General features: G+C 45.7%; 1 protein-coding gene across 1 annotated transcript in view; it reads right to left on the reverse strand.

Annotated features, from left to right (window-relative positions):
- Positions 1-23,690, reverse strand: part of GRIP2 (glutamate receptor interacting protein 2) — a gene marked incomplete at its 5' end in the record, with an annotated part of 264,561 nt that overhangs the window by 10,078 nt on the left and 230,793 nt on the right. The window contains 8 exons of the mRNA XM_082288538.1: positions 1,444-1,597; positions 4,361-4,537; positions 6,844-6,983; positions 11,275-11,419; positions 11,702-11,847; positions 12,656-12,722; positions 20,977-21,057; positions 21,687-21,832. Of these exons, the coding sequence (XP_082144664.1) occupies positions 1,444-1,597; positions 4,361-4,537; positions 6,844-6,983; positions 11,275-11,419; positions 11,702-11,847; positions 12,656-12,722; positions 20,977-21,057; positions 21,687-21,832 (1,056 nt within the window). The remainder of the gene's footprint in view (positions 1-1,443; positions 1,598-4,360; positions 4,538-6,843; positions 6,984-11,274; positions 11,420-11,701; positions 11,848-12,655; positions 12,723-20,976; positions 21,058-21,686; positions 21,833-23,690) is intronic.

The raw sequence follows: 23,690 nt of genomic DNA on the forward strand, positions 1-23,690 counted from the left end.
ACCCCCTACCTTTCATCAGCTTTTAAAGGACAGTAGCCTTTACGCCAGGCAGAAAGGTCAAATAAACACCCAGCAAGACTTTACAAAAACAAACCAAAATTTCCCCTAAAAACTAATTTTTGATTCTTTCCCCTTACTCATTTCCTTCCTCCGCTCTCAGGTTCCCAAAAAGGCAAATGTCCGTTCTAGTTACCAGTGTCTTGCCTCTCAGAGCAGCAATACACAAACACATCCAGGACACAGATGAATCAGAATGGGCTCCCACAGCACTGGATCAGCAGGTTTTTCCAGGCTAAAGGTAGTCAGGGTTTGTTTTTCTCTCTAATAAAGAGGGGTCAGCAGCATGAACCATTTCACTTGCACTTTGGCATCAGGGCTTGGAGTCCTCATTAGGGACACAGGGGGTTTCGAGGGCTCAGATTTGCCAACTTCAGCTGCCAGCAGCCTCTCCAGGAGGGCCATGAGGGATCAGTGACCTCTGTGATCTGGCTCTTGCTGAGAGGCAAAACAAGAACAAAGTCTCTGGCGCTGCCAGCCTTCCTGCCAGCTTGATCATCTTTAAATAGGTGGAAATGGCCATGAGATGTTCTAAGGGTTTTGTTTGGACAAACAAAAGTTAAGGAAAAAAATAGGAAAAAAAAGAACTGACAGTAACAACACGACACACACAACTATGGGGACTCTGGAGAATGTGGAGGGGAGGGGAAGTTTTGAAGCAATGGGGCTTTTCCATTATGTGTGGCTCAGTGAGGGGCAGCCTCTGGCCAAGGCAGCTCCAGAAGGATTTTCACCCAAAGCAAGGGGCAGCTGCAGCCTACTCCCTGGCCTCAGGGGGTGTTACAGAATTTTCCCCATGCTGGCTGAGCTGGGGGATTAACGACCATGTTCACTTAGTGGAGCTTTGAGGTGTTGGAAGAGCCAAAGTGTGATGGGAGAGAAAATCCAGCCACATTTTCGGTAGATTTTAACATGGACATGCAACCTCACACTGACCCTCCAAGAGTTTGGTTGGCCTCTTTTGCTTTGTGGCAGTGAGCTGTTGTGAAGCTGCATCCTTACTCAAAAAAGTCTGGCCAACACATACAGGGAGAGTCCTGACCATGTCTATTACATGGAATCTATGAAAATACTGCAGCCTCTACATGGCAGGAGTAAGAAACATGGTAGCAACCTGTGGTCCATGCAGCTGAGACCACCCTAACTCCAGACACAAATGTCACCTGGCTATGGCAGAGGTGTCACAGAGCTACACTCAGGGTAACCTGGCAATGTGGAGGTGGCCCAACACAGCCAGTGCACCACCAGCATCCTTCCCCATGGCTGCCTGATGCCAAGATAGGGACATCACTGGCTGCTCCATCACATTCCCATGCCGCCTTTGTCCTTAATGCAGCGACACCCATACCTCCAAACTCCTCCCTGCCTCCTCCCACCTCTCCGTACCTGCTGGGCTTGTCCCAGTCATCTTCACTGAAGCTTCCATCCATGTAGGGGTAGTTTTTCCTGGGGTCTGCTGGAGGGGTGCTGCTCCTTTGCCTGCTGTGTCTCCACTCGTGTGGATGGAGGGCTATGCCGGCAGCCTGGGGTATATAGGTACCTAGGGAAGGCAAGAGGGAGTGGAGGAAGAGAAAGGGCAATAGCTGGTCAGAAACCCCAAATGGAGTGAGACATGCAGAGCCAGGAGAGCCTCCTTCCCTACGTCCCAAACGTGAGGCCACATGGATTGCACACTTTCAATCTCAGTCATCCAAAAGCAGTTCTTCTGATCTCTTCTGGCTTTAACCAAAGCAGCTTCTCAGGATGTTGACATGGGATGTCCCATTTCTCCTTCTCTCCTGTGCTTCTCAGTAGTTTCATAGTGTGGGTCTGGGATCCACAGACCTGGGAGTACATGTACCCACAGATGCAGATCCTGGCCCCAGCCAGTTCCAGCTGTGGTTAGCAGCTCCTGTTTCCACACTGAACCCAGCAGAAATGATGTTGTTGAATCAGCCACCTTTAAATACAAATCCTTCAAAGGGCAAAGGGAAGATCTTGACAAGCTTCCCTCAGCAGTGGTAATGAGGAAGGGTCAGTTCTGATCCTAAGGGCTGCCAGCTGGTTCCCTCAGAATTCCCATGCCCTTGGGATCAACTGGTGCAGGCACAGGAAACTGCTTCATGGATGTGTGCATGAAAGGCAAGGAATAGGATGAAAAACTCTGCTGACTTGAGAGCAGAGGAGGCTCATCTGTATCACATTTGACAGGAGATCAATACAGACTGTTAGTATGATATCAGACAAGTTTCATTACATCTACCCTCATGGACTTTTCCATACTGCAGTGCCTTCCTCCAGAGATGAAAATCCATCACTACCAAGTCACAAGATCCTCAGGTCTCATGAGAAGCTGCCAAAAAAGAAAACTTCCAAAACAGAACATTCCACAACAGTGTCAGTGCCATCTGCAGTAGAAATAAATCTCCTGAGTCCCCTGCCCACCTCCTAACTGCCCATTCAGTGTTTCAGAGAAATTCTCAGAGCCTTTCCAAGAAACGCCATACGCTCCCATACACACTGTGCCAAGCGAACAGGAAGAAGTAATGGAGAAACATGTAATTAAGGGAGACTTCACCTCCTAAACAGCTAAGAGCACTGGAAATACCCAAAGACAATGCCAACACTTTCTCTGAAAATGCCAAGGCCTGTTATTTCACTTAACTGTGTGTTTCCTCTGTGTGTTTTTAAAGGTTAGACTTCTCTGGAGAGAGCCCCAGGAAAATTGCTTGCCAACATCTTACAGCAGTGAGAGGCACACACCGCCTGCCAGAGCGGGACAAGGGCCCTGGATGCAGGTCCCTGCTGCGGGTGGGCAGCAGGTCTGGGCTGGGCACAGGGGCACGTGTCCAGAGCAGTCACTTGGCGCCGTTATGAATTCACCTCCTCCTTCCAGAGAGAAGGGCTGGATCCTTGGGATTCAGAGCCACCTGGTGGCATGTTCCCACTATGCCCAGCACAGCTTCCCAGCCAAAATCCTTCCTTGAGCTGTTTCCTACTGCTGTGGATGAACCCAAAAGCCTACAAGGCTGCAGAGCCTGATCTGTAGTTCTCCATTTGGGCTGTAACCCCCAATCTCCTGGCTCTTTGAATCCCAGGTTTCCCTGCCCCCTACCTTCCCTGCCCATCTCATGGGCAACCCTCCAAGCCCTTCTCCCTACCTTCCAGCATCCCCCTTCCCAGCCAGCACCGCTGCACCACCATGCAGCCAAATGCAATTACCAGGGAAGACAAGAGAGCCCCTGAAGCAAAGTTGCAGTGTGTGGATCTTGGGCAACTTGGCACCAGCCCCACTCCCTGGGGCTCTGTGCTCAATTACTTGTTCTCAGTTTACTGGGAAAGTAATCACTTCCCAGTGTCCAACTTGTGCTAACATTCAATTAGATGGAGAAGGACTGCAGCATTATGAAGGCTAGGGGATTCCTCCTTAATGATGCCTCCAGTCCCAACTGTGCTCCCAAATTAAGACTTCAGACCAACAGCGACTGAAGGAAGGTGCAGGGATAGGGAAAGAGACACCTGGGCAGTGCTGTCCTTTGAACTCAGACAGAGTGCAGTGAGCACAGCACACTCATACTTTGCAGCAGCACCCTGCAGCATCCCTCCCCATTTTCACATTCTGTTCTGGACAGGAGTCTTTCCACCAATTTCCTGCTGCAGCTTTGATTCGGGATTTTGGTTTGTTTCAACACAGGCTAATACTAACTTACATCACTAAATCTGAACTGGTATAACTATTTTCCAATGCTTTTATCCAAGTAAAAATATATCCCCATAACTAAAGTATCCTCTATTCCAGTTCCACATCTGCTAGAAGCTACAGCTGAATAAACCTGACCTCAAAGACATCTCATCACTCACTAGAGAGTTAGAGATACTTTCTTGTAGTATTACCTTAATTATTTTGTTAAGCAAGTGCTTCTAGTCACAAGACATTCTTGTGGATTATAAAACATCATGAAGAGGATTATTATGTCCTACAAGGCCTCTCTGGAGAAATAAAAGTGAGCTATGGACCAAATACTCTGTAAAACATACGGCCACTGAATACTGTCTCTGATTATGCGAATTATAAAGTGTTGTAATGGTTTTGAAAATGATGAGAACAGTATGATGCCATATAAGCCAGAACAAATGCGCCAATAAAAGCCTAAAACAGATACACCAACTCAAAGCACCACATGAGTGCATTCTAAAATACATTTTGCTCCTTGCTGGAAGTGAGAAGCCATACAAATGTGGTCAGGCCACAGGCTTTGGCTCATGTTCAGAGGCAAGACCTAGAGAGACCAGAAACCCCTAAGAAAACACAACCCTGGCTTACCTTGACTTCCATACCCAGCATCAATGGCAGAGCCATCCCAGGACTCCACAGCATTGTCCACACTCGGAATTGTGGTGGAGTATATCTCAGACAGCTTGCTAGTTTTCTGGGAGTCTGTCAGCTCATCTTCTGGGTCGCTTACTTCGTTTATGCTCCCCGACTTCTTGGGGTAGGACTCTGCAACCAGAACATCCTGCCTTAGCAGGCACGAAGAGCAAGCCTCAGGGAAAAGCTTATGCTGACACAGGAGGAAGCCCAGGTACTGTAAGTCTTTAAAGTACCTCTTTAGCTCTTCAAAAGTAGCTGAGAAAGGCATGTGCAATGAAGCTGAAAGGATTTAATGCATTACTCTTATCTCAAGATGAATCAAGAAAAAATGCCTTTGTGAGTTTTTAGCACAAGAAATACAAGAAGCAGCCATGGGGATTTGAGGATTACCACATATGAGAGGGTTGGGACCTAATCTCAATTCACAAGCGCATCTTCCTGTGCCTTTGGAAGCTTCCTCCAAACAGCACTGCCCAGAGAGGTGTTGGCCCCTGCAAGCAATACCTTGTAGCTTCTCTGGTCTCAGAGGGGCTCCTTTACACTCAGAGCAGTACCAGGGCAGGTGCTGGCAGCAAACTTGGCTACAAACAGATGTTTTAATGAGACTGCAATGACAAACACCACTGCTGAAATAACAGCCCTCTTCCACGACTGTACAACCTCGCAACAACTCAAGGCTAATCACCACCTCTCCAGAGTCTCCCATGCAGTTCCATGACAACAGCAGAATTCTTGGGTGTGGTATTTCGAGGCTGGTTTTCCCCTGACTAGTGATCAGAAAATTGGAGCTGAATGTGAATGATGAAGCTCAGACCTTCCCTTTCATTTTTTCAGTGCTAACAGGCCCTTATTATCATTATATCAAATTTCGTTTCAGGCAAAAAGCTATGCAAAGAATGATTTCTCAGCACAAGCACTTCTTTGTACTGAATATTTTAAAGTTCTTGTTGATTAGATATCCTGTTAGCCGTCCACACCCTGGATTTCTGACCTGAGGGATAAAAAGCCCTCTCAAAGTCTGCATTTGTCAATGAGGACAGATTATTTTACCAAACAAAGCCCGGTGTCCTGAAAGTCCCTATTTTCCAAGCCTTCAGAAGATTGCTCACCATGATTAACTCAAGATTACCTTGAAATTTCAATTACACCTGCTTCATTCTCAGAATGATTAACAAGTCTCCAACAGGCACTTGCATGTCAATTATTTTACCAAGTGGTTGTGACAATGCAAGTGTCAGCAGGGGCAAAAAAAGAGCATTTCAGACCAAAGACCAAGACATTTGGCTACAGGGGAAGAGACTGGGGCTTCTTGAAGAGGAATCAGTTCCCCATTTCTACCTCTATTTGTCCCTACTCCCTGCCCAGTCTTCATCCATTTGTAAAACAGGTGCATTCCAACACATTTGCAAACTTCTTTGAGGTCGATAGAAATTCTATGTTTAAGAGTGATGCCACTTTTTCAGATGCAGGACAGGCATTCCAAGGGCCATGCTAGCTTGGAAAAGCTTTATCTCTTGATTTCTTCTAATTCCCACAGCACTCTGGACCATTGGCTGGGTAAGTCCAGCCAAATCTACAGACTGCAGAAGCATGGCACCAAAAAAAAAAAGGGAAATACTGGGGGTAGGAGAGACTGAAACGAAGCCAGAATGCACCTGTTACTTTTTGAATTTAATGAAAAAGCCTCTGTTTGGCTATGGTTATGCAATCAGGGAGAAAAGTTTGCATGAACTCTCTTTTATTCCAATCACCCTTCTGTCCCCAAGAAACAGTGGCCTGACAGTGTAAGTATGCTTCTTCTTTTTTGTACCATGTCAACAACAGCTTCAAGGCCACAGGGAGCTCTGCAGGGAAACCAGAAGGGGATCCCTAGGATGAAGTTAGATGCTTTGAATATTGATTTTAGGACCCCAAGCCAGGAAAATAGGTGTAACAGATCTATTGCCAATTGTTTTCAAAAAGTTTAATTAAAAATAGGGGATTTTTAATGGCTTCTACCAACTCAGAGTCTTTTTGCTTGCTTAGGGGGGCTGTATTTTCAAAAAATCCCACATTCTTATACTTCTAAAAACAACTTCTGCTTCACTTCTGTGTGAAACACCGACACAGGAAGTGGCAACAACAGTACAAGGTGTCAATCCAAATTAAAAATTACTCTTGCCAATAAACCTGCTGTTTCATCTCTTCCCATCACCACAGAGAACCTCTGGGTTGCCTTTTCTTTCGTCTGTGAGTCAGAAGTTCAAGAAACACACACATTTTCCCACTGTGCCCAGCCATGCCCATGACCACACTGCCTCATCTCACCTCCCACAACACACGGCAGAAATCCCCCAGCAGTGGCTGCTCCATGGCCTGGGGTCCCTGCTGGGGTGAGCCTACCCCCTCCTCACCCCAGCAGGTGACCCCCTCCTCATCCCAGCTGCCCAACTCACTCTCTGTCTGCTTCTTGATCTTGAGGGTGACGGTCTCTCCTGCCATCTGCAGCAGGTGGATGGCCTCGCTCAGCGGTTTGCCCTTGAGGCTCACGTTGTTGATCGCCAAGATCCGGTCCCCGATGTGGATGGCTCCGGTTCTGGAGGGAAAAGGCACTGTCAGAAAGTCCAGAGAAGCAATTCCTCTGGAAGACAGGACACTCAGCTGTCGCTTGAAGCAATTAACTCTCAGCACTTTCAAATATGTCTTTGTTCCCTCTTGGTACACTCTATACCTCTGACTTCCTCTTCACCACATACCAGAAATCCGTGTCCTCCCCATCTTCCATGTGCACAGACATACAAATACACATGGCAACACATGAACTCCTCAAATCCCTTGGGAACTGGGACTGCAGACCAGCTTATAGACAAAACAATGGGGTTTAATGCAATGGGGGTAAAAGCACGAGCATTTTCAGTATGTGGAGCCCAACATGATCATCAAACACGGAACTGAAGGACATGTTCACCCTGATGGGAAGAAATTATGAGACAAACCTAGAAACCTGTTGGAAAAAACCCAAACCAAAAGAGCTGAACAAAATTGCTCATGTGTGTGCAAGCATGAGCTGAACCAGCTGCAGTTAATGATATGCTTAAAGCTCACCCTACTCAGCTACAACCCTGTGACTTTCTCCACCAGCTTGGGAAGAGGTTGTGTTTTATTGCTCAGCCATGTTCCAGCACTGGCTATTGCTCTCACCTAGATAAATCACCAGGCTTCAGCAAGAGGCACAAGCAAACTAACAAGTCACAGCAATTCTCTCCCTTCTCCATCCTTCCCCTCTGTCTGCTCACAGACAAAGGCTCACTTTACCTCTTCCCAGCAAAGCTCTGGGAAGAGAAGACAGGGCAGGATGTGTCCATCACCAGAGCTGCTGCCAAGGCTGGAGCTCACACTTGCCACTGGCTGGACTGAGCTTCCCAAACTCACATTCCAGCTCCCAAATGGCAGCACATGAGAGCAGCAACCACCTCCTCCTCCAGTACTGTGGGAGGTTCTGCCATCAGGAACCTCTGTGATGGAGCCAGAAGGAGATGCAAATCTGGACTGCAGTATCTTTATGTCCATGGCAACTTGTCTCCCTCAGGTTGCACCTCCAAACTGGACAGCAGCTCCTGCAGAACTGGAATTTGATGTATCCTCGCAGCAAAAACAGCTGTGTGGCTTTCCACAAAATATCAAAGTTCTGTATACACACTGCTGTGAAACATCTACTATAAGTACATCAAATCAGGAAACGCAGCCAAGCAGCAGGCAGGACTGCTCAGGCTGTGGCTCCTGCTGCTGCTGAAGTACTCAGCAGTGCCATGATGGTCCCACCAGCCACTAGATGTCCGTCTTGTCCCACTCAAATCAGCCTGGAAAAGCTGTCAGGGAAACATTTGTGCGTTGAAACAAATTACAGATCAAACTGGGACCAGAGTATTTGTCTTAACAGTTTCATCTATTGTAGTCCAAAAAAATCAAGCTAAACTGCTGCCAGTTTACAGCTGATCCTTCCCTCACTGCAGTGCTTCAGCATTCAAGGGTCTCCTGCTGTATCCCTGAACTCAGCATGGGGACAAATCTATCTAAGACACCAGCCCAACCACCCAGCCCTGAACAACATGACTGCCCTGCAGTAGCTGTGAAAGTCTCTCAGCAGGGAAAAATAGAGAAACAATTAAAGAGAAAGGTCACGTTCAGCCAGGTATTTTTCTTCAAGGGGGAGAAAGCAAACCAAAGTCTAGTCCTCTCAGTGCCCTGTGAGGACAAGCAGACAGAAGCTGAGCAGGACTGACAGAGAAAGAAGTTTCCAGCTAATGACCCTCGTGCCTCTCTATTACTGCCAGCAGTCCTTAGTTCACCTCAAACAGAAAGCAGCCTAAGGAGCCATGGGCTGCATGTTCCTTTTTGCTCAGAGGGGACATGCAAGAACAGAACTGAGTAACAGGGAAGTGGAAAGGTGTGAAAGGGGCTGGAAGCACTACCCAGCAAGCACTGGGGAAGAGGTGGCTACAGATGAGTGGTAGGGATTTACTTGGCACATGGGCAGGGCCACCATCCCTTTTCCTCCCTGCCAACATGGCTTGGCACGGGACACTCCTGGACTCTCCTGGACTCTCCTACAGCCACCCCCATCTACTTGAGCAGGTGGCATTAACAGAGGCTGGTGAGGCACTTTAAAATGTCAGCAATAGACAAAAATTGCTCTTGGAGAACCATTACACCTCAATCAGAATTGAAAAATATTGTTCAGGCATACTCCCTTTCTCGAGAAGAAGGAGAACAAGTCCTATGGCACTGGCTTAAGCCATCTGCAGGCACTCAAGGAGGGGACACAGTAACATGGGAGAGAGCCACAGCTCAACACCAATCTAACAGCCTGAGCTGCCTTTGTAAGTTTTTGTGAGATCAGACACAAGGAAAAAAATGTTCAAGGTCAAGATAAAACCTAAGTCATCTGAATCTGAAGCCTTTCTGGCTTAGGCAGCCTGTCAACCACAGACAGATGTGTGACAGATCCTAGAGGACACCCTGCCTCCCCCACTGCCAGCAGCCCGAGACGCAGCACAGACTTTCACTTGTGCCTCTACAAGAATGGCCCATGGATTCCCGTTATCAGACACTGGGATCAGGTCCACCACATGTCAGTGCTGCTGAAGCATGTCCTGTGCTCCAGCAAGAGGCAGCATGGGCTTGGATTTAAATCCCTGCCCTTCAATTAGAGCCTGGCTAAGGGCATCTGTGGCACAGATAAAGGTAGAGACATCAGGAAAGGGATAATTTAGGATAATACTAGGAGCACCCCTCTTCCCTTGACAAGGTCAAGTCACCCCCTTCTCTCACTCACAGGAGAGAAAAAATGCACCTTTCCTGCAAGCAGCCTTCATCCCAGCGCTGCTCGCCTTCCCCTCAGGGAGCCAAGGTTACCCAGAGACATCCCTGTGCTGCTCTGTCCCCACGCTGTCATTTGCTACTCAGCCACGGCGAATCTGCTGAACAGCTCCATCACTCCTCTCACAAGGCTTTTCACTCCTCACCGCCTGCTCACCCCTGATCAAAATTCAGTAGTGCTGCAGCACTTGCCTGCACTACGTTTCTCCACAGAGCAGTCACCGATGTGCATCCGAGTTCAAAGGAGGAACAGCCATGGAATTGCAAAGGGAACTGAGATCAACAAAGGTACAAGAATGTCTTCTGACACCTGACAGCATTTGAGCTGGCTGTTCTTAACCTCTCTCATGCTGGGTTGCAGGTACAGTACAGAAGTGCTATATAGAAAAGCCTTGGACACTCTGTGGCTATTTCATAGGGAAAAAGACCAAATCCTACAGTGGCAGGCAGTGATATAAAATCCCCAAAGAGAACAATCACTAATGACTAAGTCCATCCCCTTCCTTCCCAGGAGACACAGACATTCTGCATTCAGCACCAAAGGGAAGCAACGGAAATGCACAGCAGTGTGCTGAGAGCTCTGCGAACACAATGCAGAAAAGGACACAGAGCTGTTTCACAGTCCAGCTAAGAGGGAGTGTGGCCTTGAACAGAAAGAACCAGAAGGCCAGTTCTGCTGTCAAACATCCCCAAGGTCTTGCACTTTACACTGGTTTGCTCAGGGGTTTTTTTGCTGCTGTTCTGCCTGTCAGGCAGCACAAAGTAAGAGACCCTTAGAGAAGCATGAGTCAGGACTGCTGAAATGATCTATTTACAAGTCGCAGCTCCCGTATAGAAAGATTAATTAAGATAGAGTGTATGACTCAGTTCCACCTTATACTCTCAGGAATGTCCTGATCCTTTAAATCCCACACATCCACGTATAATTCAGACCCAGGAACACAGTAACCTCCCCGGTGGTTGAAGGTAAATCTGCTTCTATGTTTATTCAGTATTAAACGCCTGATGCTTGGGCACACCAACCCTGCACTGAGATACCTCACATGTAACACACTGAGCAAACAGCCAGGACAGGTCAGAAGACACCTGAGATCCCTGGTTTCAGCAGGACACACAACTGCAATGGCCATAAGCCAGTTTAGCAACACGGGAGTCCTGGACAGAGTCTATGGTGGTTTCATAGGCAGCCCAAGCACTCTCCTGACACAAGGTGTGCATGGCAAATCCCAGACCAGGAAGCATCCCTGTGGAAGAGGGGCAGATAAAAATGTGTTCCTGGCTGCAGAATTCACCTGACTCACTGGATCTGACTTTTCCTGAAGTGCCTCTCTCATTGCCCCAGCAGCACAGCCCCCACCACCCTTCTTCATGTCACTTGGTACCTACAGAGCACTTTTCTTTCTTAGCAGACTAAGACACCAAAGAAGAGTTTATGACAGCAGAGGAAACTTGGCTTGGTTCAAGACCCCTTCCCTAATCAATTCACCTGTTCTGCTCCCAAACCTCACCTCTCTGCCAGCCCTCGTTTAGTCAAGCCTGAAATGACAATAGGATCAAAAGGTTCCTCCGTCCCAGAGATGGTTATTCCCAAAGGGCCCCCATATCGCTTCAGCTCCACCGTGTAGATAATAGCACCAGTTGTCTCCTGCTCATCTGAAAGAGAAAACAGGAATGCTGAATTATTTTCATTTCCCATATAAAAAGGGAAGACTTGCAGGATCTAAAAGCAAAAGCCAGAAGTCTTCAGCCACACTCTTACCAAATAGGATTTTAACCTTCCAGACATCACTTAAGGACAGAATAACAAAAATAGACTATAATCAATTGGAAAGTAGTGACCGGACAGCAGCAGCCCTTATCTTTGTTAGTTTGCACTACCTATTGGGAAATGTCATTACAGTGGACAGGCACCAGTTTGCATCAGGATTTCTGTACCAGAGTTATCTTCATCCTTCCTAATCTTCAATTTGACCAGGTCTTCGCACTGCCTTAAAATCTGCACAGCATCCTCCATTGAGCAATTGTCGAGTCGGATGTTATCAATGGCTAACAGCTTGTCTCCCGGCTCCAAAGTGCCAGTTCTACATGGAGAGGAAAAGAAAACTAAGAGTACATTTATATTTGCCTTTCAGATGCCACAACACATTCAGTTCTGCAGTGGAAATGACAATATTAACTTTTTACTGTCCTTGATCTTTTCTGGAAAACAACCATGAGCTGAGTGTGGGACACCTGTAATTTAAACAGAGGACATTTGTGTAGAGCATGTATCCACACAGAACCAGCCAGGAAGATTAGACAAATATCCTGGGTAACCTACAACCCTGAAGATGCCTGATGTTCAACTGACATATTCTACCCCTCATGGAAACTCCTGTGTGAGCACTCTTAGAAATGAGCCATGCAGCCAAACTAAATTCCTCTGAATGCCTTTCTATGATGTGTTGGGATCAGAGGGGAAGTCAATAAATGCTGAGATACTTGCACAGTTCACCAGTGCCCAGAATTCACCCCCTCTGTTCACCAAAGGAGAAGCTGAGATGTGGCAAACTACCTGGTGAGCCATAGCACCTCCCGGGATATATGAAGCCCTTTACCACATGCTCTTAAAAGCTAAATATCCATCTCCTAGAGAGCCAGCAGACATCTAAACCAGTGCCCTGGTCACCTTCTTCATTAGCTCAACTCTATTTGCTTCAGTACAGACAGTTTTTATTGCAAACCCTACTGTGGTCTAAGACAAATCTCTAGTGCTGAGATCTCCTTGGATTCTGGCAATACCCAGGCCCAAGTGCTACTGCGTGGGCTCCATTCGACTGCTCTGGTAGACATTCTATCAAGGATGGCCATTTTGCAGTGGGTTTGACAGATGGAAAATCCTGCACTCACCTGTGTGCTACACTCCCCTTCTTGATGTCAGAGATGATCAAAGGATCCCCAAGCTTTCTGCTTGCAGCTGCAAAAGAGACACACGGTACAAAGCTTGGTGTTGAGTTTGCTGTCCAGGACAGGGATGGTGGATGCTTAATGGGGAGAAGCAGACATAAGGAAAGGGAATTTATATTCCCTTCACAAAATGATGCTTCACAGTTGAACTCTGGAAGCCCCTCCAGAAAGAAAGGAAAAAAAAAATGCAAACCCCCACAACATTTGTTGGTTGCCCTTTGCCCAGGTTAATTTCATTTGGACTCCTGAAGGGGAGGACAGGTGGAGTCCAGCAGCAAGAGGTGTCCAGCAGCAAGAGGTGGCACTACCAATCCCAGCACTATCACCCCTCACCACCCCTCACACACAAGGAAACCAATGGCCATGGCTGCAGTCAGAACTAGCACTGCTGCCTGGAGAGCACCCAGATCAGCCCTGTGCTCCATACAAGCATTTCTGTGTTCTTCAAGTAAAGTGGGCTGTGAAATTTTCCAGGTGGAAAAGAACCCAGGGAAAAAGTAGATAAAGCACAGTTTTCCAGCTGGTTCAGATCTCTAGGGCACTTTATCATACAACCAGATGAATCAGGGGTGATTTGTGCTGGAGCTGGAAGGGGTGAGTAGTTTCCAACTCTTATCTCCTGGCCAACCCTGGTAACTTTTTCAGCCCATGAGATGGGAGTACGCATCTCTGGGAACATTTACATTTTCAAACTTGCCTGCAAGACCTGCTGTTCTTCTGAAATACCCAAGAGAAATTGATGACTCAAACTCCTTCTGACCTCCCTGTCATCCACATGCCAAACATTCACCAAGAAAGAGCATCCTTTCCACCCTGCATCCTTCCCTTCTGCCTTGCCATGGGAATTGCATTGCCTCATTTAAAGTTGACAGAGCTTCTCAGCTTCTCACAAAAACTGTGTGGGAAGAAAGAAACTCGGAGCCTCTGAACACGTCAGGTGCAGGGCAGAGATTAAAATATCTGTGAGGCACGTGGCACGAAGAACACAGAGATCCACCTGCCTGAACAGCAGTTAGAGAGCACCCAGAAAGTCAGACATAATAAGTGCTTACCAACCTCTCTGCTCTAGATTTTTCTGTTGTTTACATTCATTTATGAGATTTAAAAACATATGTCTAACCCAACACCTTTAAGGATATCCTCTCCCAGAAATAACTAAACCTTCTGTACTAAAGACAGCAAAAAGACAGCCAATCTCAGTTGTGGCAGGGCTGAGTATGAAAGTGAGGTCAGACAGCAAAGAGCAGACCATGACTGATTTTATAATAGTCACAGCAATGCAACTGCTGAATGGTACAGAGCCGGGAAGAATTCACTTCCCCGTGTCTTACTGGAGCCTGGTACCGGACAATTTTGGACTGGACACTCATGCTGTGCTTCTGTCTGCAGGTCTAAGGGAGAGGGATGTGTCATGGAGATTCCTCGAGGGCTTTTGCCTATATTCAGTCTGTCCACAGCATGGACTGGACTGCAGACAGGACAACACACTGGGCAGAGCTGAGCACTGGGAATAAGGGTGAAGTGCAGGAAAAATCAATGCAGAAATCCCCACACTGACTGAGAAGGCCACACACCAGGGACTAACAGCACAGGGACTGAGATGCATCACCCTGATAATTATTACTGTTGCTCTCCTTTTCAGTATAGGACATGTATTTGCTGCTGACAGAGGTGTACAGACTGGTGTCCAAGCAGAAGTGAGGGGAGACCCTGTGAGCACACCCTGAGCCCTGGGTCAGGTGGCACTGCTGCATGTTTAATCACTCCCTAGCCTGGTTCTGTCAAAACGATCCAGGTTAGCAAAAATACTTTTCACTGCAAGGTTTGTTTACTAGTTTCAAAGCAGAGGCAGTGTGACAGAAGGGGGTTAGGGAGGATCCTAACCTCTCCTGGTGGTGGGCTGGGATGGCCATCTCTAACCTGACCAAGCCACAGCTGGAACAACATGTCTGGAGACCTCGAACAATTAAAAGAGCAAAGAGGAAGGAAGAAAAAAAAAGGCAAGCAAGTAGAGACAACAACATGCCTCGAGCTCTGCAGAATTTATGTTTATCTCAGCGTCTGCCTTGCAAGTCCTGTGACACATGGGGGGGTTCAGGACACAGTCAGTCTGTGAGCAGAGAATGAGACCTTGTCCTTCTGAAGCTTCACAATTGGTGTCAGCACTGAACACAGCACAAGCTTCCCAGGCAAGAAGCAAGGGTAACAAACCAAGTGCTTTATCCATTAGAGAATGAAGCACGTTTTAAGGAAAGATTGTTCTGGGTTTTGTTTGCAGGGTTTTTTTGGAAGTTTTGCTCTCAAAACAGATCTTCTTGAGATCTGAGTTAAATGGAAGAGCCATGTACAACCGCATACAACTGTCCCTACCAACAGAGAACTCAAACTTTAATAAATGGCAGCCCTCTCTTTTAAATATTTATCACAGAATCATCATAGAATGGCTTGGGTTGGAAGGGACCTTAAACATCATCTAGTTCCACTCACGGAACAGGAACACCTTCTACTAGACCAGGTTGCTTAAAGCTCCCTCCAACCTGTCCTTGAACACTTCCAGGGATGGGGGATCATCACACTACATAATTACTTAATGTAAAATGCAAAGGCTTTATAAAACCATCAAATCTGAAGGGTAAGTTAGAGAGACTTAATGAATAACCATGTTCTCTCAAGAGGCATAAGATACAAGGTTAAGATAATGAAATCTCATGGCACAGAACAGAGACTTGCTGTTCATTCTAAAAACCTGTAGTTACTGACTCCATTAATTAACCTTCGGTATCTCAAAGCCCTTCCTGGCACACCAGCAGAGTGTCCAGATGGGGTTCTTGCCTGTCTGCTGGGATCAGGTTGCCCTGAGCACACCTGGGACCCACATTTTTAACCATCCTGGACCATTCATGCAGGGCGACAGTGTTTCTCTGTTCAACAGCTGCCTGTCTGAAGGTGAGAGAGCTGCATTTCACTGAAGGGGTGGCTCAGTCCAGGTCAGAGCCATTACATACATGGATCCCTGCTGAGATTTTGCATAGACAATTTCCAATTTGCCTGCAATTAAAACAGCACCAACCTAAACTATATTATTAGGGTTGTGGTCTTTGGCATTAAGACATTTGAAGAGATGAGTAAAGCCTCCTTATCCATTCATTTCTGCTGCTAATGTGGTTATTTCTCTTCAAAGGACATTGTCTTGGTAACTCTGCTGCAGGAAGACACAGTTTGGATATGCAGCCTTGCCTCTGGGGTTTTGCTCTCCTGTGTGTCAAATGGAGATGGCAGCAAAGGAAGTCAAGGGGAGAGATGGAGGCAGGAGCTGGCCAGCAGAAACCCATGGCTTGCTCTCAACCTCCATCTGCCAGGGCAAGCCACTTCAGGTGGAAACAGACTCTTTTCAGACACATTTGTATTTTTGGTGGGTTTACCAGTACAAAAGATAGTTTAAATCTGCTTCAGTGGCCCAGAGAAGGCTTCATAAATCAACAGCTGGTGAAGGTAGAAGCATGTGGTGGGGGAGAAACTCAAAATGAAAACACCACTTGGCAGTGACAGGGCAGTGATAAAAAGGTGAATTGATCAATACTGTTATTTACTTTTTATAAATGGCTTTCAGTCTCTCTGCTGGGGTTGTGGCTCACTCGGTGTTTACGCTGTGATGGATGATGAGGCCAGGAACACATGTCCGGTTTGTGTTTTTAATAGAATGCATAATGACTTGTACTGGTAAATTATTCCCCTCCAAGGAGCACCAGCACATATTTCATAGGCATCAACCCATTTAAAATGCCCTTTGTTATTGACCAAGCCAATGCAACACTGCCAATGTGTAATTAAAGAAATTGTAATAATGCCATAAGAATGCATTTAAGTAAGAAGCATTTTTAAATTGTAAATAACAAAATCAGAAACCAAATAGTCTCAGGATAGCTAAGGAATGAGAAGAGGAAAAAAAAGTGAATCAGAACTGATTACAAAGAGCAGCAGTGAAAATCAGATCCTCAGAACTCAACTTTTTCCTCTATCATTCATTAGTTTAGCAGCAGGTGCATAAATTATCAGTGCCTCCAGCAGGATATCTGCCTCATCACAGATCCTTTCCCTTTCACAATCTCCAGGTAGCAAAACCAGATCAGGATATCCCACCAGGATAAAAGCACTGGAGTGAATCAGATGTAGTGGGAGTGAGGGGGTAGGACAGGTGGTTGCTGGGCTTGCCCCGCCTCCAGACACACTCAGCCGGGCTGGTGGCAGGGCACAGGCTAATACAGGGCCAGCAAAACTAGATTTGCTCGGCTCACAGATCCATCTTCTCACTAGGACAGTGATTACACTGCTTAAGCAACTTAATCGAAGTTATCTATCTACCCAAATTCCGGTTTTATCACCTGCAAGCAGATATACTGCCTACTCCTTATCTGCAGTACTTCACACCAAGGGCACAGGAATTGGCTTGTTAAGATATATCAAGGTAATTTGATAAACAAGCTATATAAAGCATTATTGCATATCTAAAATTAACGGCAATTTCAATATCTCTTTAAACAGCAACATCAACACACCTCTACCCTACAGTGAATGTCACCACCAGCCCTTGGAGAGGATATCTGAGACAGAAAAAAAACCAAAACTCTCAACACAAAAGGCAATCTTTCGTGTAATCAACTATCATTTTCCAGAGGGTAATAGCAAATCCATATCTTATTTTAAGAGGTGAGCTATTGAACGTACAAGAATATGTGACTATTAGCTTCTCACTGCTGGAGATTTTAATTTGTAAGAGATTTAGAGAAAACCGACAAAGGCATAACTGCATCATTAGAATTGGATGCAGCCGGCAAGATCAGAGCATTGGAGGCATGTGTTCTGCTAATGGAGATGGGTAGTTCAGGCTAACAAGAGTCAAATCTTCACATCCCTATGTCAAAACTCTCACTTTCCATGTATTTGCATCCCCACCATTCAGAGCCTCAGAGGTCGCTGTAAATAGGTGAGCTTCAGAGCTCTTGGAGCAGAAAGGAGCATGCTCTGATCTTCAGCCAGAGCAGCTGCTCTACAAGCAAATGCCCTTCTCTCTAGGACAGAGGCTGAGGTACTGGAGGATGGAGAAAACGAGAGTTTAGCTGGCTTCGTGTCCCTTCACCCCTGGACAAAGCGTGTGGAGCAGCATGCACACGGCAGCTTCAGTGTTCTTCACTTAGCACACAAAGGAGACTGAAATGAGGCTTGAGGGCACAGAGGTCCCTCAGGAGTACAAAGCACTGTCAGTGAGAGACTCACCCCTTCAACTATGTACTCATCCTTTGGGGAATGGAAAGGGAAAGAGTGCTATAGGCATGTATTTCCATCATGCATCTTGATTTGCAGTGTCCCCTTGCCACGCTGTGTTTGAGCAGGGGGAAGAAACCCATCCTGTGCTCTCAGACCACAACTGGAGACTCATCCAGCCCAAGTCTTCTTTTTCTGGAAAACCCTAAGATCTCTGAGAAGACTAAAGGCCCTCAGCAAACATCTGCCCCTCACCAGGAGCAAGTATAGCCCCTCTCCGTATGTTCAGCCCAGGACCAGCAGCGTCTGCCCTCCTCATACACAAATCTCCTGGGTTTTCAGCCCTTTTATGAGTATTTCTAGCAGATTTATGGTTCCTTCTGCAGCCAGCTCCATTACATGAATTCTTCCAATGCATCCATCAAGAATCCTGCTCTCTCCCCACCCTTTACTTAGTCCATCTCCCAGTTAGCTCTGAGAGCCATGGCACAGCAAGAACTTGATTGCATTTACTTCTGTAGTGCTCCTCTGATGAGGTTGTAACACTTTATGCCCATTTAAGAAGGCAGAGGCAAATCTTCCTAGGCCGAGGAATTAACTACAGAGGAGACAGCTGAAGCCAAGAGGTAAAACTCAATGAAAGCAACTCAGCTGACATCTGCAGTGTAGCTAGACTATGAAGTTCATGAATAAATGCAATTCTGTGGCCATGACAGTGCAGGGGGTCTTCTACTGACCCGTTCACTGTGTCATCTATTTAAGCTGCTCCAGCTTTACAGAGTAGGGAACAGGAATCCAATGCACAAGGCCAGTAAACCAAGTCCTCTCCTTTTAAACAGCAGTTATATACTTTTCTATATCAGAAGGAAAGCTGTAAAAGCTGTTTCTAGAGCTACACAAGCACTCAAGTCAGCAGAACTGAGAGGAAAGGAACTGAGCAAAACAGACAAGTTATTTTTACCTCTTTTCTTTTGCTGCTTGCATCACACTCCTGCATGCTCATCATGTCTCTGCAGGAAGTACTTAACATAAGGCTGCTTGCTTTGGTTTTAATGTTTGAAACTGGTATATTTATCTGCCTGGTCAGAGGCAAAGTGACCAAATGATGATCGAATTTGCTAAGGATCATGTGGACATAGATTTATACAGACTAATATATGAAAACAAAATTAGGATTCTGCTTGAATTTAATCCTTGCCACCACATTTTCTGGGTGCCTTTTTCTCCATCTGAAAAAATAATTTTGGCTTTGACTCAGCAAACAACTGCAATATATTTTAAGTTTATGCATGGGCATTACTTAAACAATGTCCTACAAACATGTTCAACAATCAAAAAGATCAAATCAATCATAGTGTTAAAAACTGCTTTGTAGTTGGTTAATGGGCATCTATTTAAAACCCAGAGGTCAGTTTCTTTCTCTTAGCAGTGATTTCAAAGAAGTGTGTGAAATCACTTTTTTAACAAATTTGAAATGAAAACTTTTCCAACATAAAAATATGTTTGAAGTGTAAATGCACATCTGAAGCAGATCCCGTTCAAATAAGACTTCACATGTAAAAACTAATATTCTTGCCAGCAGCTCCCAGGTTCATTTTACTCCCTAGCCCCAGACACAAACTAAACTTTGGAACTTAGTAGAGCCTTGCTCAAGCCAGTTTTTGCTATTATCCTAGGTTGCTTCCTGAGGCTGGAATGCCAAGGCCGTGGCAGGGCAGCAGGTTGGAACCCAATGCAGGCTGCATCGTGCCCTGCTCCCTGCCAGTGAAATGCCATTATAGACAGCCTGCTGCTTTCAGAAAGCACTTTGATGTCTTCAGACAGTAATTGCTACCAAGCCAAATGTTAAATACTGTGCTGTTATTTCTCAGGATTGTCCTCATGGCACAAATAGGGGAAGCTGAGAAGAGGGAGAAGAAATATCACAAGGTGCAAAGGCATCATCCTGTCGATGTTCCTTACTCCTGAGAATCACCCCACTTAGACCAGAACACCTCCAATTAACTCACTAACTAATGCTGTAAATGTCAAGGAGTAATTACTACAGCTTATCTCTTTTAATGAAACCTAGTTTTCAAGTGTCCCTTGAAACTCCATTCCCCAGACACAGCTGGGTCTGTGCTCCTGAGGGTTTGGACAAGAGATCCCATTACTGCAGTCTCACAAGCTGCTCTGTTTCAGATCAGAGGTGGTGGCAGTCTCTGGGCACGGCAAACCTGAGCTGATTCAACTCACTTTACCCAGAACTGAAAGAAGGATGAGTGATCAGAGACCTGCACATGTTTGCCATACAGGAAAAATTCACTGACACAAAGCATTACAAGACCCCAAGTCAGCCAGAAATTTGGGATGGATCTGCCTATATCATCCCCCTACAGCACCTTTTCCAAAGAGGCCAAAAGATCTTTAAATAAAAAATAATGCTCAGAAGAGAAGCAAAGATAATTAATCAAGAGTGAGCAGAGAAAAGGGAAAAGCAGGAAAAGGGTTTATGTCCTCTTCTCTCAGTGCACACCAAGTCCTGGCACATAGCTCTCCTTCTGCATGGCTTGAGGTGAGTGAAACATTTCCTGGCAAACCCCGGAATTTAAAGTGCCTTCCCCTCTCTACACTCCAAGCTGTGGGGTTCACCTCTTACTTGCTCTTCTCCCTCCACCTCTTTTTGCAATGGTCCCACCAGACCCAGGCAATTCTTTTTAAAAAGAACAGAATACAAGTGTGAGCAAGGAAATAAAAATAATATTACTCTGCACCACAGATCAAGTGATCAGTTGAGAGACATCCTTTGTCCCAACCCTACATGCAGCTGCTTTTCTCTGCAGCTGCCAGCTCATGGAGGCAGGAACCACACATCTGATTCATTCTGGGATAAATCACAAGCACTGGAGTTCTAAGGAAACCCCACATGATCTTATCTCTCTCCGTTGAGCCCTCTACAATGCCTGTGTGGAAAGCAGAGGCTCTTGCAACTGCTACTGACTGCAAGCCTGAGCAATACTTACAGCTGATCGTAATTCCAAGCTCTACACCTCTTTTCTTGGGCAATTTAACGTGGAAAGTACCGCTGCTGGGTATGACAGACTCTATAAAGCCAAAAACAGACAAAAAAGAAAAAAAGGAGAAAAAAGTGAGTTTTCAGTTGCATGGATGGTTTCTTTGGAACCAAGAAAACAAGCCCATAAAGCACTGCTTTATTGGTTCAAATAAGGCTATCTAAGGCTCTGTGGACTTCAGGTTGAAATTTGGATTATCATTAAAAATACATGCTCTGAACATCAAGTGAAGTGCTCACATCACACTGTATTTCAAGACTGAAGCAGCTTTGTCAATGTAAAAGGAAAAAAAAATTTCTGTTTTAATCCAAAGCTGCATTTTACCCCTAGCCTATAGCTTTGGCTCCCTCCTGGTTTCAAGGCCATAAACAAATATAAATATTATTCCTATTAATGGACAAATATTTAAAGTGCGTCCTCTTCATCTACTCCTTGGCTTATCTCAGCCAAGCGATGAGCATAAAACATTTATGAAAGGATCAGAAGAAGAACTCTCCACCTCAGTGTACGTTAGAGACCAACAAGAAATGGGAAAGGTTCTCATAGGGCTTCTCACTCTTCCCTCTAAGCCTTGTGAATACGCTCTCTCCTGCGGGTTAGCAAAGGCACTGGCAGAGTCCTGCGGGCAGAGAGGAACAGCAGCTCCTTTGGGGACGAACCTGCGACATCGAATTCGATCTCGAGCACCACTTTGTTGGTGAGCGCCGCGTCCCGCAGGAGCTGGTTGGCTTCCTCCATGGTCCCGTCCTCCGTCGCGATGCTGTTGATGGAAAGGACTCTGTCTCCTACTTGCAGCAGTCCACACCTGCAGTTCACAGTGGGAAAAGAGGGAATGGGAACAAGGAGACAAGGAAAAAGAGGAAAGGAGGAAAAAAACAACCCCACAACCAGCCATGAGTTACTTTTGCCAGGCAAATCTGTTGCAAGACACACAAAGTATTGACAAATTCTGCAGAAATGGCCCCAAAGAGAAAATAACTCGTTTTGCAGTGCCCATCCCAGTGGCCCTGGAAGGACACAAGGAAGCAAACCTTTGTGGGTTTCTAAGGTTCAAACATAATTTACACTCCTAAATAACCATTTCTGGTCACATTTTTTGCAACAACCAAGGGAGAAAAAAAGTAACCCTCACCTTTCTAAAAATCAACACCCTGGCTGAGAGATGAGAATGATAAACACAAGGGAATGTGACTTCCTTCCCTATCTAGCCACAAACAGCTCTTTCCATGCACCTGCACCTTCTGGAACACAAACTAATGGCACTGAAAATTGCACAGATTCCTCTGCTTAATACATGGCAAATACTGAAGCTACAATCCAATAAACTCAGTGTAATGTCTCAGCAAATTGGATAATCATTTATCGCTTCTAATTGCATTTCTGGAAGCCAAATGTACAGTGATACTGTTTAACTGCCTTGAAAGGACAATATTATTCCGGTGTGATAGCCTGACAGTATAACCACAACTGACCCTTTGGGGCTCTTGGTTTAGACCCACCTTCTCCAGGAACAGAGATCAGCAGAATTTTTACTTTGGAAGGAGAACATGATGGCAAGGCTATGTTGGAGATATACTGCTACAGCACAGTTTGCCTCTTGGGACCCCCTGCATTTATAACCAAGGTGTTTTTCACACATTCCTACATTCAGTACCCACCCACACTCCCTTTTTTTTTTACATATACTGCAACACCAGCAAGATGATCCTCCAAGTTATCTCCCACATTATCTCAGTCAGCTCCCACCTGAGCTGGCCTATGGCTCTACAAAAACAAGACTGCAGTGTTCCCTGTAACCATGGGAAATTGCTCATCTTCCTTCTCCTCTATCAGTTGTTCACTTTAACTACATCTTTTTAGACTTTCCACTTATCACCTGGCTACTTGAGCAGATCTTGGGAAACCATTCTTCACCCACCACTAATGTAAGCTACAGAGTGGTCTCCAAAAGAGGTTGAGGGTTATGGCATCAAATCTAAAGTTCCCCTCAAAATGTGGAGTTATTTTACCACAAAGGTTTTCCAGAAGACATCAGTTATCCTGTTTTGAGCCTTCTCCAGAGAATTTTTATTCCCTTCTTGTTTAATGATCAAACACATCTTTGCCTTCCCCTTTCTTTCACAGATACCTCACAGAAGACAGCTTGTTTTTCACTAAACATTCCAGTCACTCTTTATCACTTGCATCCAATTCAGTTGTAAGAAAACACAGCACCACAGCTTCCAGGCACACAAAGACATCAAAGGCAACGCACACTTGGCTGTATTATTCACCTCCAAACAACAGGATATATGAAAGGCCAAGTTATCAAGAAAAAGTACACACATCTGAATTCAAGAAAAATGAACAAGCACAACAGTTTGTGCCAGTGGCCCATCAAAAGCTGAGATATGAACAAGTTTGGAGAGAGCCTAGGGAGGTCATTTAACTGGTACGAAGGCATATTCCCACTTCTGAGTTCATGCCATCCATGGAAAAACGCTGGCTACTTTATGAGATGCAAACTCAGAGCTGTCTGTTCAAGGAGACTTGGATTAGGACAGACAACTCAATGATGCATAAATGAACCCACCCTTGCAAATAAATTACATCAAGTTTAATTACATTCCTATACTGGACTTGTGGCTATGCAGCCACATAGATGCACTTAGAAATATCAGCTT

The sequence above is a fragment of the Coloeus monedula genome, assembly GCF_965178545.1.
Source record: "Coloeus monedula genome assembly, chromosome: 11".
Lineage (NCBI taxonomy): Eukaryota > Metazoa > Chordata > Aves > Passeriformes > Corvidae > Coloeus > Coloeus monedula.